The 16001-nt window shown below is 39.8% G+C and overlaps 1 protein-coding gene across 3 annotated transcripts in view; it reads left to right on the plus strand.

Moving 5' to 3' along the window:
- Positions 1-16001, plus strand: part of ABCC3 (ATP binding cassette subfamily C member 3) — a 47281-nt gene that overhangs the window by 11800 nt on the left and 19480 nt on the right. For 2 of the 3 annotated variants that reach the window (XM_053994937.1, XM_053994939.1), the window contains exons 2-11: positions 954-1130; positions 1982-2107; positions 3053-3190; positions 4820-4945; positions 5763-5824; positions 6985-7116; positions 11087-11305; positions 13630-13807; positions 14566-14727; positions 15728-15820. In XM_053994937.1, the coding sequence (XP_053850912.1) occupies positions 954-1130; positions 1982-2107; positions 3053-3190; positions 4820-4945; positions 5763-5824; positions 6985-7116; positions 11087-11305; positions 13630-13807; positions 14566-14727; positions 15728-15820 (1413 nt within the window). The remainder of the gene's footprint in view (positions 1-953; positions 1131-1981; positions 2108-3052; positions 3191-4819; positions 4946-5762; positions 5825-6984; positions 7117-11086; positions 11306-13629; positions 13808-14565; positions 14728-15727; positions 15821-16001) is intronic. The other variant, XM_053994938.1, reaches the window with a different exon arrangement.

Here is a 16001-nt window from a genome sequence, read left to right on the forward strand (position 1 = left end):
CCAAAAATAATTAAGTAAATTGTTGTAGTGCAGAGATAAGGTATATTTGAACCAAGGATATCTTAGTTTTATCATCATCTTGTTAATGACAGTACAACAAAGTCATTTTACATTCCCTGCACGTAAGTATTTATCTACCACATGTAAGATGTCACATCAGGTGTCAAAATTCAAGTTGTGAATTTCCAAGAGGTTTGATTAAAACCAAGTTCTCCTTCACCATACTGAAAGTTCTATTTTAGTCTGAACTTGTGTAACTTGTTTGTATGCAGTGCATTCAGATCTTTAGGTACAAGTGCGTATGTGGCTTGTGGTGTCCAGGATCACAGCTGCAAAGCATTACGTGAAATGTTTCCAAGAAAACCTGATTCCTACCTGCATGTTCAGTACATTCCTTTTGCCTTTGTTTAGAATAGGGAAGTAATTAAAGTTGGAAGCATATGAGTAAGAAGGACAAAGTGTTAGTCATAAATGGAGGGGATTTTCCCAGGTCAGCATAAGATTGGTCTAAATCTGACCATTTTGTCCAGTCCTGGACATTCTTGCTGGATGAGTTCTCAGATGGAGGATTTTTCCTCAAGAGCTTTATTTAGCAGAGGCACTCTAGGCTGAGAATGTCTGAGGAACATGGTGTTATCAGCACCTGTAACTAAGCCTTGGCAAAGACAGAATCAAAAGGGGATTGTCTGCTACAAAATGTATGTCCAGCTCTCAAATACAGTAGGGCAGAAATCTTTCTCTTTTAGGTTTTGGCCTATTTATAGCTGTAAATACTTAGTCCTTTCACTAGAGCAGATTAAACAAAAGTGCTTGGGGTAAGTATTTTGGGAAAGCTCTTACTCAGGCCATATGCTAACTCCATCAAGATCTGAATATAACTTCATTCAAATGGATATTCCAATTAGCAGCACTTCTGCCTCTCTGTTGAGAGATGTTTCTTGTCCTTTTTCCAGGATTCCAACCTTACAATACACACGGATAACCCAGACCTAACACCATGTTTCCAGAACACCATCCTGGCTTGGATCCCCAGCATTTATCTGTGGAGTGCTTTACCTTTTTACCTTCTCTACCTGAAGCGCAATAAACGAGGGTACATCATGCTGTCCGTGCTGAGCAGGTTCAAGACGGTGAGAGCTCTTTGCAGTGCCCCACATGCCACGTAAATTTCATTTTTATTAGTTCAGCATCTAAGGAATTGCTGCAGTAGGGTTTAAACTAATTTCCCTCTGATTTAACATACTGAAGAGCTTGCTCATAGGAACAAGCAGTTTGCATACAGACCTCTGAGGAAGGAAATCCATCCTAGAAGTCCATCTTTCTAGGTAGAGGGAAGAACTGATTGCTCTACCTTGAGCAGTCCCCTTTTGTGAGCCAAAACTGTGCTGCTTCATCCTTAAGTAATGTTTAAACCACTGAAAGCTGCAGAGCAAAGATGTTAAGGTAGGTCTAGTGGGAATTGTATCTCTTTGTGAAAGTAAGCATGAGAAGGGTTTTTTCAAGCCATTCTCCCCACGAAATAGCAACGTGATATTTCATCTGCACCTTGTGCTTGAAAGTTTTCTGGTGTCAGCAGCCCCTCAGGTCTGTGAGTGGTTGGGTCTAAGAAAAGCAAGAAAGTTGCTTTCCATAGGCCATTAAATAACTCAGGTTATTTCTGGAGAAAAAAACAGGCTTCTGCTTCAGGGCATGTCTGCCTTTACTCTAGATGCTGCCTGTGTTTCCAGTCAAAATTAAATAGGGGGAGAAATCCAGGTAAATACAAAAATTTTTCTACTGGCTGTGATTGGAAATCCCTCAGAAAACAGTTGAGATGAGATCCTTGGATTGAGTGCAGTGGGACAGTTCATCGCACTGCAGCTGAATAGTGATATGATTGTGTTTACATAGGTTTGTTTTGCTGGGAATGTGTGAATCAGAATGGGTTTTTTTAGCTCTCTGACCACCTCTGGAGATGTCATTTCTGTTTGCCTTCTCTCAGCTGTTTGGTGTCCTGCTGTGGTGTGTGAGCTGGGCAGATCTCTTCTACTCCTTCCACGAGCTCCTGCAAAACAGAACGCCTCCACCAGTCTATTTTGTAACTCCACTAGTCGTTGGCATCACTGTGGTTTGTAGCTGTTTCTGTTCACTGTGACCAGTATGAATAACTTTTTCTTAGACAAATGAAGGATGAAGAGCCCCTTTGCCTTCATTGCCTTATCTGAACCTCTTTTAACTGCATTATTAGTATTTGTATCACTGAAGCGAATCTTGCTGCCGAAAAGGCCGGAGTCACAAATCTCTCTCTCTCAAGTAGATTCAGCTTTGTAAATTCAAATATTTGTAATGGAGAGATTGTTCTGCCTTTAAGCCTGCTTTCACGCATTTAGCTGGGTTTGTGATCCAGGTCTGGAGAGAATTTGAGTAGGACTTTGCCTAAATAGAGAGATACAGTAGAGCATGGTTTGTGCATTGCTTAGTATAGTATAGGACTTTGTAAAGCTGTGTCTGTTATCTGGTGGTTGTTCCTCCATTAAGCAAAACAAGTTGGCTTTGGCTAGGATGACAAACAGCCTTGTGACTGTTGTATGAAAAATAAAGCAGTAAATTTTGCCCATTAAGTTTTTTAATTCTCCTGGTTAATTTTTTTTTTAATTATCATTTTCTAGACAAGTCATGATGGTCTGTCTGGATTGGAGAAATTGCAGCTCCTACATTTGTTTAAAATGTTTGTAGCTGGTATTTAATTGTTCCCAACCCTATGTACAAAGGTTTAAAAATTGAATTCTGAAGTTGAGGCTCTGAAAAGACCAAAACAAATTTATAGTATTATATTATAATTTATAATAATAATTCACTGTAGAGTCACTGTTATTTGCTCCTCTCCTTAGATGATTGAGATTTTGCCATTGACTTCTGTGAAGTCATGATGGGGCTCATTTCAGAGAGGCCATGCTCTTCTGCTGTCCTTCCAGTCAATGAAGTTGGCTCTAAGAACTGCCAACTGAGAGTGTAAAGAAGGGGAGCACTGGGATGGGGTTGTGTTCATGTGTTCCTGTATTTACTTTTACAGCTCTTAGCCACACTGCTTATCCAGTATGAAAGACTGAGAGGAATTCAGTCCTCTGGAGTGCTCATTATCTTCTGGTTTTTGTCTGTGCTTTGTGCCGTGGGGCCCTTCCGGTCAAAGATCATGACTACAACAGCACAGGTAACAAGCTATCCTTGTTAGCACTTGGAGAATAGGAAATGTAGCATCCACTTCTATGTGAAAAGAATGAATCCAAGTTTGGAGTTAGATCTGAGCCCAGGTTTTACCAAAGAAAGAGGAGTTTGATTCTGTGGTTTTGACTCAGACTTGCGTAACTAGAAGGGAGCTGGATGTCTCAGGCAATGTCAAAAAGCAGATTTTGCTTAGCCCAGGGCTATACTGGTAACCTGATAGGCATAAGAGAGCAATACCAACACTGTGTATATGTGAACAGACTCCTGTCTTTTTTTGTCTCTTTCCCTTTTGCAGCCTTTTGCTTAAATGGGGATGGGTAGTAATCAGAGAGGACACATTTTAATATGTTAAGTTCCTTTTTTACTTAGGCAGCTTGGCCACATTAGACAGCTCTTTGGGCTTCCTTGTGTCAGTGCCTGATGTGCTGAGGACAGTATTTTGTCTCCACTGGGGCTGGAAACAAGAGAGAAAGTTGGAGGGAGAGGAAAGAAATCATTAAGATTCCTGTTTGAAAACATAGCAGGTTCTCCCAAAGTAAGAAACATGTTGAGTTTTTCACAGAAACAAGTTTCATTACATAGGGCAAGGCGGATTGCTCCAGTGATTGGATCATCAAAGCCTGGGAGAGAAAAAGAGTGCTTGGAAAACATTCAGATGATTGCTTCTCCTAGTGAAATCAGTGTGATTCTGTTTGGCAATTTCTTGGTTTTATTCTTGCTTCTTTGTAATATTAGCAGCATTATCCTATTAGCAAGGATTTTCCTGTAGCAGGCTGTTGTAAATATTCCAGCAGAGATTGAATTAAACCTTAACTGAGACCCTGTGTAGAACTTCATCAGATAATAGCTGCAATCTGGTGAGGCCATTTCAAACATCACTTAGAGACAGCTTTAATAAGTGAAAATATTGGACTATCAATGTTGAATCTGTAATCATCTTGAAATTGTGGATGCAGAGCCTTAGAACAAGTCTGGGTAACATTTCTCCTCCTCTGACTGCCCAGAACCTCCTCTTGCACTTAAGATTTAAACATTTTAAGTGAACAATGAGAATGTTCAGAACAGCATTAAGGCATGAAAGAGCTGTATAAAGGACATACCCTCACAGCAAGAATTTTAGGTAGACTGCAAACTCATGATTAGGAAAGGAAATGTTTCTAGAGCAGATGGAACTCTTATTATGCTTTTCTTCAGGTTCTTCTGAAAGTATTTAACACTCACTGCTTGTCAGTGACAAGATATTAAAGTAAAAGGATGTTCTCTGATCTGGGTTGACAATTCCTATGCTTAAGACATGATCATGCAAGAACCCCCAGAGGTAATTTAAAAGGATATTATGTAGACCTGATTCCAGAGGGTGTCTGCATGCAGTGAAGATATATTTTGAACTTGACATAATTTAATGAGAAGCTTGGAGATAAGCATGTTCTTAGGCACTTGTCAGAGTACGAGCATACTTCTGTGAGATAATTCCTGCTAGGAACTGCTTTGCAGTATTCAGCTGTAAAGGAAGAAAGGAATTGCCAAAAGAAGCAGTGAGAAAGGGGAGAGAGAGAGTGTGGGGAACTTGGAAGTACAATAAAACCATCATTTACAGTGTTTCTTTTTCCTCTAGGGCCATGTAAATGAAAGGTTCAGGTTTACCACGTTTTACATCTACTTTGCTTTGATAATCATTGAGTTGATACTTTCATGTTTTAAAGAAAAGCCACCATTTTTTTCCCCTGTTAATATAGATGCTGTAAGTATTTTACACTTCGATTTATTTGGATTTTACAGACTATATGATGTTTTGAGAGTTCCACTGAGAGTACTTGTCATTGAAAACAGCTTTGGATTGTCATAGAGATGGCAGTACTTAAGTGACCCTCTTACAAAACACTGGGTATGGAGAGTAGTATTGGGGTTTGGAGTCTTTTTCCATTATCTGTGTCATCAGAAATGACTTGAAGCTGTGTAATGAAAGCAGATGTCCTGCTTGCTGCTTCACAGCAGCGTAAATTATATTTATGAGCACTGAAGTGTAATAGTAATTATTTCAAGAGGGTTTTTTGAGGATTTGATGCTCTGCTTGCTTAACATTCATCTCAAGTTTGCGAAAGTCTATGAGGTTTGTCTTAATAAATGAGTTCTATATGTGTTGAGAACAGATATGGAAGAACATTAATAACAGAAGATATTAGTAGTGTCACAGGTTAAATTTCTTGTCCAATTCAAAAATAGTCCCTATAATTGGATTTACGTTTGAACCAAGATGAGAGAGAAGTTTGAGCTCATGTCCTAAAATGAACATCTCAGAAACTGTAGAATGGCATTTCATTTCATAGGTGTGATTTAAAGGTACTATATGAAGCAATTTTTAGGTATAAAAGGAGTTCAGTGTGGGAAATGGGAAATGAAAGAAATCAATTTTATGTCTCATTAGAACATAGGTATGTACATGTAATATACCATATAATAATGCCAAAAATTATCAAAATAGACTATTGTCATATTAAAGTAATAGTAAATATCTTGCTTTATTTATTTTAATTTTTCCTCCCATAAATTCATTATAGAATTCATGTCCAGAGTTAAATTCAGGCTTCCTGTCAAGATTGACATTTTGGTGGTTTACCAGGTGAGTTTTCTCTTCAAGCTGTTGGACGGCTGACAAACCCAAAACCTGCTTGTGATCTGTGTTGCACAGAGTGAGCAGTACAGAGATTTTCCTTCTGTGAGTAGTTGATGTTGGATGCTCTTTCATCCACAATAGTGTCAGCACTTTGAGCGTTTGCCTTTTTAGAAACACAGAGCCCAAACTTTTTCCCTGCAAAGTATGGCAGCAACAGTATCATGACAAATAGGATGTGCAGCCTGGCTGTGCTCAACACATGCAGGAATATAACCTAAACCAAGATGTAGCTCTGTACTCCACAAGATAAATTGTGGCAGCCTTTCACCCAGCTGAGGGTGCATTTTTTTTACTGTTGTGGTTCATAGGTGAATGCTTTTTTATAAGGACATTTTCTGTGCAAAAGGGAAGGTAAACTGGGTTATGTATATAAATTTTTGCCGCCACCTGAGGTCACAGACAAAAGGTATGTGTATCAAAGATGCAAATTTGAGATTGGGCCTGCTGCTTCATGATAAAAAAGTGGAACAGCTGTCAAAGGTCATGTTAAGACCCAGTTTTTCCACAGTGGTTGAGATCTTCATTCTTCCACCCATGTAACTTTATTGTTCTGGTAACATCCCTGTAAAGATTTTTTAGTGAGAGGATGAGAACTTTCTAAACTTCCAGAACGTTCAGCTTCCCCAGTGAGATTCTTGGCAACTAGGATGTTTGTATCCCTTGACAAAATTCCCTTTACAGTTGAGGAACTGCAGTTTTCAGAAAAATCTGATTTTCCTTTTATTCCAGTGAGCTCCACTTTTGCATTTTGTTCACCTCTGACAGTTATTCCAGATCAACTTTATCATTTTCACTTCTTAAGCTTCACTGTTTCCGTTTAACAGCACAGTTTCATCCAAATGCTTCTATTAGTTGGTTTTTATTGTCTTTTTTTCTGAAGTAGTGTTTTCAGTAAAATACATGTAATTAGAAATACATCATGTCCTTTCCTTAATTGCAAACATCAATAAAAGAAACAAAGGGTGATAATTATTCTCCGATCTCCCTTTCTGTGGAGTATCTTCTTGCTTTTCTTACCTTAATAGTCCTAGAATTACTGGCAATGCTTGAAAACTGAAAATTCAATTTTCCAAACTGAATTGGACTGTTTTTCTCCATATGTGCAGCATGGCAATTCATGGGTACAAAAGGCCTCTGGAAGACAAAGATTTGTGGTCGCTGAACGAAGATGACACTTCAAAAACTATCGTGCAACAACTGAGTAAAGAGTGGGACAGAGAAAAAGCAGAGTGCAAACAGTAAGTAAACGAACAAGTCTGCAAAGTTGAGAGATTGATCTGAGTCCTTTCAACACTCATAAGTTGCTCATCCATGAAAATGAGCCAACTAAAAATGCACCCACCACTTCAGTCTTTCTCTTCTTCACTTATTAACAGTCAAACTTTCTTTTTTTAATATGTCTAAGCAGAGGCAAACAGGAGCCCTGTGGGGCTTGTGTGCCACCAGCACACTTTTTAGGTGCTTAAAATCTCCATGGGCAGGTGCTGCCACTTCCCCTGTGGAGAAGGGCTGAAGATGTGTGAGGAGAAGCTGTTGAGTTGGTTGGATTGTAGAAAATGAACAACTTTTCACCATTGAGCTGGCAGTTGTCTAACTGCATAATTGCATCCTTCTCAGATGTGTTGGAGCACAGCTTCTGGGCACATAAACCAAAAAGAATTTCTCATCATCTCCATCGTGTTTTTTTTTTTTGGCCTGGCAGTATTTTTAGCCTTAAGGCTCTTAGCAGTGAGCAAGTCTTCACTTCTCAGTAGTAAAGACAAGAAACGCAAAATGTGAAAGGCAGGAGGGGAAGAGACATTCCACTTTATTGCTGAGAGTCTACTGCTGTTGCCTAGAAAACTAGCAGCAAAATTGTCCTAGTCTCTGATGGAAATAGCATAAGGGTCAGAACTTGCATACAGTTATACCCCTGCTTGAGAGGATTTCCTTCTTATTGCATGTTCTGTCCTAATCTAATCTTAAAAAATTATCTGTTGTGCAACTCTATTTCCTTCTCCCACTGTTTGGTGTCCAAAATGTTTCCAAGCAAATAGATGTGATAATAGTGTGTTTCAAATGAAAAATGTCAATAAGGAGGGGGCCTGTGCTTCCATTTCTTTTCATTGTGGAGATTTCTTCTCCATGTGGAGGCTTTCCTCTGTTCTTTTTTTTTGCATATCCTTGCCAAATTGTAAAGACTCTATTATTTGATAATATTAGGAGAGAATTGTAATTTTCTGGGCAAGACTAAATATGATGTGGAGAGTTCCACTTTGCAGCTAAAATTTGAAATATTTCCAGCACTACATCAGCAGCTGTCCACTAATGCTCTGCGTGGATGTGTTACAGTTCTACTTTGAGGTTTATTTTCAGGGGTTTTTTTTCATTGTCTTGATGTCTCTATTTTTATGGTGTCGAATAATGTGCATAGTCTGGGTTCTGGTCTTTTTGCACAGACATAAATCTTACTCCCTCAGGCTATTTTACGGTATGAGCACAGCCATTGTGCAGGAGTGCAGGGGTCCAGGAAGACTTTTACTAGGAAACCAGAGACCGTGCCTGGAGTTTTGTCAGGGGATTCATTGCGTTTTGGAAACTATTCATATGAACTGAGGCCAAGTGGCAGTGAATTTAGCCATAAATTATGAGTCGTATTTAGCTCAGGTAAAGTTTTGTGTCAACTGTATTAATGATTCTAAGATGGGGAAAAGAGCAAAAACAAAGGAAATCACTATACTCCAAATTCCTGGGTTTCATGGAACTCTAAAAGCTCTTCTTATTCTTCAGTTATAAGTAGATATTCTCTATTACTTCCTATCAAATAACATTAGTGGTAGTTGCTTGAGAGACATTGTAAATACTTCTTTTTTCCTTTTAATTCTCATTAAATTGCTCTGAGAAAGATTTTATGACATTAAAAATGCTGTGTCAATTTGTACACACGCTGGAAGTTTGATGAAAAGTATTTGTAGTGTACATAGTAGTAATTTCTGTTGTTCTCAAACCTTTTTTGCTTCACTGCTGTCTTGTGAGTTACTGTTAAATAATTGCTAAAAATTCATTTTTTTCTTGTGAGTTACAGGAGAGACCAGCATGGATTTAAAATGTTACTATAGATACTAAAGCACACAAAGAGTATTTTTCCTTTCTTTTCCTCTCTTTGCTTATATGGCTGAAGTTTCTACTCACTCACTTTACTGATAAGTGCAGTTTCTTCTGAAAAAGTTAGAGCTACGCTGGATGGAGGAGAGAGCTGGAATGCATTTTCCCTCATTTTTAGTTAGCTTCTGATTTTAGAGACTGTCCTTATGAAGACATATTGAAGATGCAGGGCCCTATCAGCACCAGTAAGAAACTATGTGCTTTCCCATGAGATAAATCAGTACCTATTATCTGCCCTGCTATAAATAATGGCAACCAGACACGTGCTCTTTGCTTTGATAAAAAACTGGGTGTGAGCAGTGCCACACACTGCTGAAAACCTGACCTCACCTAACTACAGGTACTAAACACTAGAAGTGCATTTTATCCCTTTGGGACTCTTAGTTGCAAGAGAACCATTGCTTTGCTGTTAGCTCAGTATAATAAACATTTTTAATAGCACAAAGTCAGGGGCAAGTAGTCTTGTTTCTTCAAATCCTTCAATGAGTTTAACAGTCTGGTTGCCAGAAAAACAAGGCTTTTCTCATAAACTCTCCAGGTTTGATCTGGAAGACAAAGACAACACTGTTTGTTCTTGTCTGAGGGGAAAAAATAAATTGACTGGTTTAGGTTCTCCCCCTGCCCTCTAACTTTATTGCAAAGATGTTGGGATTTCCAAATGGCTTTTTCTGAAAGGATGTGGACAAGTTTATACATGTGGACTGTTAGCATCAGTGATCACAGTGAATGCTCACAGGCTGTTGGAATCATTGCACTCTGCAGCTAGCCAGCTCAAAAAAATCTGCATAGTCTTTATGAAAAATCGTAAATTCAACCTCACTTGGTAGTACTTACAAGTTGTTTTTCAAATGCCTTCTGGTAAATATTCACTGTTTCTAGGGTGTCTTTTCCATCTGTTTTTTCTTGTAAAGCTTATGTGCCCCAGATTAATCTCCTTCTCCCTGTTCCACTTGGACTTAACTTTCCTGTCTGACATTCAGGAAATTTTTATCTAGTCACATAGCCCCCAGGAAAGAACAGCAGTTTGATATTTTCTGGTAGAAGAGTTGCCAGACTGATGTTTGAGAGCAGTCTTGGAGGAAATAATTTCCCAGAGCATACCCTTTGTGGATGGGTAACAGAAGTCAGGCACCCCAAAGGGGCTTCTACAAAACTTGCCTGGAGCCCTGGAGAGCAGTTTGGGTGTGTTGGGCCCATTTTTCATCAGTCACTCTAAAAGAGTACGTGGAAGAGTCACTTTTGTTAGCTTATTTGGCAGAGGGAGAGAGGCAAAAAGTACAAAAGGAATCCTAGAATCCTGGAATCATTAAGGTTGGAAAAACCCCCTATGATTGAGTCCAATGTTTAACAAAATAGTTGCAGATAAATAGGGTTTAAATGCCTTAATTGTCAACTGACTAAATTTAGTTACCTAAACCCAAGGTTTCTCTCCTGGAAGAATCTGAATAGCTGTGGTCCACATATTGGGGGATGGCCCAGCTTTGAAGGTGCTGTGGTTTCTACTCAATTTCAAGCTTCCAGAAATGCAAAATTTGGTATTTTGAGAGTGCTGTGCCTGCTGCAATGCCTGTCTCCCCAGGGGGATTCATTCTGCTTCTCTGGAAGCAGCTGTGTGATCGATAAGGGTACAGGTTTAGCACAGCTACTGATTGAACAACAAACGCAGACTCAGAAGGAGAAGATGAGAGTGCCTTGTGTGGGATATCCATAGCACTTCTTTGAGGATTCCTGTAGAAGGAATTGGAGATCCAAAGTCAAGTCTGTCCTCTAAGGAGGTCCAGCCTTCCTTTCCTCCTCCTTTGGGCCACGTTCTCATCTCATAGTGATTTTCTGGCCTGTGGATTGCACCCCATAAATACTGCAGAAAAAAGAAAAGAAAACAAGACTCAATTGCACAAGAGTGGCTGATCCTGAGCACACCTTGATGGTGTTGGAAGTCTTACTGTTGGTTAGTAGCAGAGCAGAGAAGGGTACAGACTTTGGAGTGTTGCCACAGTGCTGTTCACACAGGACAGTGCCATTCTCACTGTCAGTTGTCTCCTGTCACTTGTTTTGTTTCCCTAGGAAAGAGGATGTGTCATACATGAAGAAATCAAACCATGTGCAGAATCATGTTGGTAGCAGCCCAGAGGAAGCAGAAGTCCTGATCAGAGACAAAAAGCACAATAGGAAGCCTTCCTTTCTCAAGGCTTTGTTGAGGACCTTCGGGCCATACTTCTTAATTGGCTCCTTCTTCAAGTTGATACAAGACCTACTCTCTTTCGTCAACCCTCAGCTATTAAGGTCAGTTTACTCTGTGAGTAGTTTCTGTGTGCGATCCCTACAGACACTTGGCTTTGGCACAGGGCATTTGTTTTTGAAATGAAGAGTTAGTTTCCCTTATAGTGCCACACGTGTATGCTCCCTCACCTTCCCCCTGCAACACCATGAGTTCTTTGTTGTGGACTCAGCTATAAATTGGACAAGCTTCAGTGAAATGCTCCATTTATAAATCTCCCATGGGCAGCTTTGACTTACAAATTACCTGTTACTCTGTGATTCAGTCCAAAGCAATTTCTCCCCATTTCTAAAGGATTAGCTGTGAAATCAAAGTGAAGCACTGCTGGCTGGATACAGTGGTCTCTGGACACCTGATATCCTCAGTGTGGATGGTGGTTGCAGCTGTGGTGTGACTTGATGCTCCAGTGTATGGTGCTCTGGCCATGCTGCTGTCATCTGGGAAAGGTTTTGGGCCATTTAGATAAGTTCATGTGCTCTTAATTGTGTTCAGCAATGAGAATGTGAGAGGCATAGTTGCAGTGAATTTCCATGTGAAAGAAAATTATGGTTCTATTAAAAAAAAAAAAAAAACAGCAGAGAAAGAGGTTATGAGAGAAGTGATCTGTCCTCAAATTCTCTTTGTATGAGAATCACCTTTACCTCCCATCTCCAGGGGGGGCAGTTGCTCAGCCTGATACATAAAGGAATTCGCACAATCCCCACATTTTTTTCTTTATTAGTATTTTTCTTAAACTGAGGAATTTGCCAGATAATCATTAGCTAGGAAGAAAGCAATAGGGAATTACCAGAATTTCTACCTAACAATTATTAATGGAAAAGCACATAGTCCTATTAATGCATGAGAGAGGAATGGAGCTTGGGTGGAGGTCACAGGTGGATATAGGGAAAGGGAGAAGAGAAGGCTCTGCTCCTGTTTATCTCTTAAAAATAACCCATGTTCTGAGATCATGTTTTTCTGTGGATGGTTTGTGATATACCCAGAAATTTGCTAAAAAGAGGGTCTGACGAAGTGTGGTGACATTTAATAGATGACAGTCTGTGTTCTCCCAGAGCCCCTGCTGAAGAGATGGCTGCTAGCTGCCTGCTGAGAACACATTAAGTGTAACCTATTCTTGGAATTTCTCAAATTTGCATGAATTCCTGAATATGTTTCAGTGATATCTCAAGGCATATTATGGTGAATTTCTTCTCAAGTCTAAATTCCTGCAGTCTGGGAAAATGCCCTTCTGATGGTAAGGGAAGATGAAAAAGTCATGGCTGTCTTGCAGACTGCATGTAAGATAGTTTTGTGTTTCTAAAAAGATTGGTGAATCCCTGGCACTACCCAGAAGAGGTTTTCCTGAAGCTGTTTCCTTTTGCAGCATGAATGAATGGAGCAGTGCAGAAATAAGATTTCTCTGGACTGGAAGAAGAAATATGTAGCAATTTCATGCTTCTACTACAAAGCTTTGGTTGCTTGATTTGTAGTTTCCAGGTCCATTTTTCTCCTGCTGATTGTTTGAACCATGGAGCCAAATCTCTTTTTCTCCTATATTTTGGCAGTTCAGTATTCTGGTCAGTAGGCTGAAATCACCAACGTGATTTTTGAGAGCATTGGACATTGCCATGTGTCACTCTGCTTGTTTGCTATGTGTCAATGTGCAGCTTTGGCAATGAGAGCAGCTGGGAGGAGTAAAAAAGGACTTATCAATAAAAGATGCTATAGCCAGCTTAATGGTACCATTTTACAAAAAAACAAAACAAAATAAAAAAACCCAAAAAACAAACAAACAAAAAACCAACCAACCAAACAAAAAAAGTAGGAGTGAAGGACTCTTTATGCATCCATCCAGGAGGATGTCTTTTAATTTAGCTTTTTTTTTTTTGTGGGAAAACACCCCAGGCAGAAGCACTCAGGCTGCTTGAAGAGGATTTGGGTAAGAAGCTGGTTTTGCCTGCCCTGCTGCAGTGCCTTACTCTGTCCTATCATTCACCTCTTGCCCTGGGGGCCTGCCTAATAGAGCTCAGACAATGCACTGTGTCTTTAAACCCTGAATCTCAGGGGAAACCAAGAGTTTCTCTTCATATTTCATTTTCAGGCTCATTTACAAATGGACTTCGTCACTGGAAAAGCTGCAGGTTTTGCTGTTGGATCTTTGCAATGTTGTTCAACTGAAATCGTAACTCAGCCTATGTCCTGGAGAGGTGTTTGCTTTTTGTGGTTAGGGAGAGGATGTGGCAGGATGCTGTAGTTGGGAGAAGCTGTGTTATGTCCCATTAAATTTGATGCATGGTTTTTAAATTTTTGTTTCTTTTTCCTTTTCCTTCCCTACTCTGCTGACGAACAGTGTATTAATCGGCTTCATTAAGAACAAAGATGCCCCAGCCTGGTGGGGATTTTTGATTGCAGCTCTGATGTTTATCTGTGCTGTGCTGCAGACACTCATCCTTCACCAGCACTTCCAGTACTGCTTTGTTACTGGGATGAGGCTAAGGACTGGGATCACTGGGGTGATATACCGAAAGGTAAGGCTGGAAGCATTTTGTGGACTGGAACACCAGCCAGGCAAGTGTGCTCAGTTCTCACATATTTAGGGAAGGTTAGGCATGTTGGAGAGGAGTAGCCTCCTGGAATATAAAAGATTGGAGGTTTGGTGAATTTTTGGAGTGCCTCTTCCATACTTTACAGAATTTTCCAGTGAGCATTACCTGTAATATGGGTGTTCTGGTAGGTTACTAGACATACCAATACTGGTTCACTTTAAATGCAGGAAGAGGAGAGTCTTAGATTAGATGTAAGGAAGAAATTCTTCCATATGAGGGTGGGGAAGCCCTGGCACAGGACAGCTATAGCCCAGAGGAGCTATGGCTGCCCCATTCCTGGAAGTGTCTAAGGCCAGGTTGGATGGGGCTTGGAGCCACCTGGGATAGTGGAAGTTGTCCCTGCCCATTGCAGAGGGGTTGGAACTTCAGATTCCCTTTCCACCCAAACCATTCCATGGTTTGGAAGAGGGATCTAGGAGAAGAGCATGTGTATGCTAAGAGTGGATCAAATCCAACGAGGTTTTCTTCAGATTGCTACACACTGCTTGAGCTGTAGATGCTCATAAGCAAAACCATTTAATGAGCTCTTGTTCCTTGGATATCAGGAATGGATGTAGGTGAAGTATTTTATTCTTTTTGGAGAAGGACATTCTTGGACAGTGTCATTTTGCTAATTATTGAGGATTTGTTCTCCATGTGTATCAAGATGGTGAAGGCATTGAAGCTCTCTCCCTTGTCAGTCCTTAGCGATCACAAACTCAGCAAAGCGCTCATCTACTGTTGGAGAAATTGTCAACCTGATGTCAGTGGATGCCCAGCGTTTCATGGACCTGATGACTTTCCTGAACATGTTGTGGTCTGCACCACTCCAGATATTTCTAGCTTTGTATTTCCTCTGGCAGGTACAGACATTGTCACAATTTTATTCACAATGTGAATCTAAATGATGTGCAGGCTTTTTCTTTTTCCTTTTTTTTTTTTTTTTTTTTTTGGGTCACTTTGACCCTTCACTGCGTTTTTTACCAACTTTAAGTGTTCTGTTCTGTAGTAAAATAGCTTTTACTGCTGTACACCCTCACATAGTGTCTTAATTTTTTTGTTCAGCTGATAGGCCAGATGGGCATTTGAAACAGAACATTTCCTTTGTCTTTCCGCTATCCTTACTCCACTTTGATAGGCTCAGTCTTGGACTCTTGTTCCCAGTAGTTGATACAAATGAGAGCTTGAGGGAAGTGGTTTAGAGACCAAACCAAACAAAAACCTGGATGTAGGAAATGTCATGTGTAAAGATTATATCCTGCTACATAGAGAAGTTTTGTGCAAGTCGATGGGAGATAAATCTCAACTGGAATAACCATAATTTTTCATTTGCTACATTGTGACATTGTTTCAGGTTTATTCCAGGTTCAGTTTGAGCACTGGCTTTCAGACTTGTTTCTGTGCAATTAATGACTTTTACTGCATAAAATAGTAGCACCAACTTAACCATATTGATTTTGACTCAAAAGCCATTAAATTGCAGCAGCTCTGAATTGCTGCTCTGCTGGAAGCTAAGCTCTGGTAGCCAGCAGTTTTGTATACTTGTACTTACACTGAGGGTACTGCGTTAATTCCCTAAATTAATTCCCTTGGTGAGAGAAAAATCAAAAGAAAAAATCCTATCACCAATACAACAACAATAATAGTTATTATCATTATTATCATTGTCATCATTATAATTCAAAGTGGTTCCTGTCCTATTTTTCTGTTTCCTCTTCACAGTTGCTCTGTGGAGCACAACACTTCACTGGGATAAGTTCAACTTGTCAACATTGATTTCTGTTTCTGTCACCTACTGTTGTTTTAATACTGACTGTAGGGAACACTCGGGTACAACAGCTTATTCTTTCTTTTTAAATCAAGACTTTAGGGGCTTCTGTGCTGGCTGGAGTTGCTGTGATGGTCTTACTTATCCCATTTAACTCTGCAATAGCAATAAAAACCAGAGCATTCCAGGTAAGATAGTAGCAGAGAAGGTAATGTTACATGAACTGGCAGCTGTGCTATGAGAAATGAAGACATCTGGGGTTGTTAATAAGATGCCATTTGCAACAATTTTCTTATGAGTAAGAATGTACTGATATATCTAATAACTGTATCAGCTTAGATACTTTTTCCATAGTGAATTGAATGGGAT

The sequence above is a fragment of the Vidua macroura genome, chromosome 19, assembly GCF_024509145.1.
Source record: "Vidua macroura isolate BioBank_ID:100142 chromosome 19, ASM2450914v1, whole genome shotgun sequence".
In the NCBI taxonomy this organism is placed as follows: domain Eukaryota; kingdom Metazoa; phylum Chordata; class Aves; order Passeriformes; family Viduidae; genus Vidua; species Vidua macroura.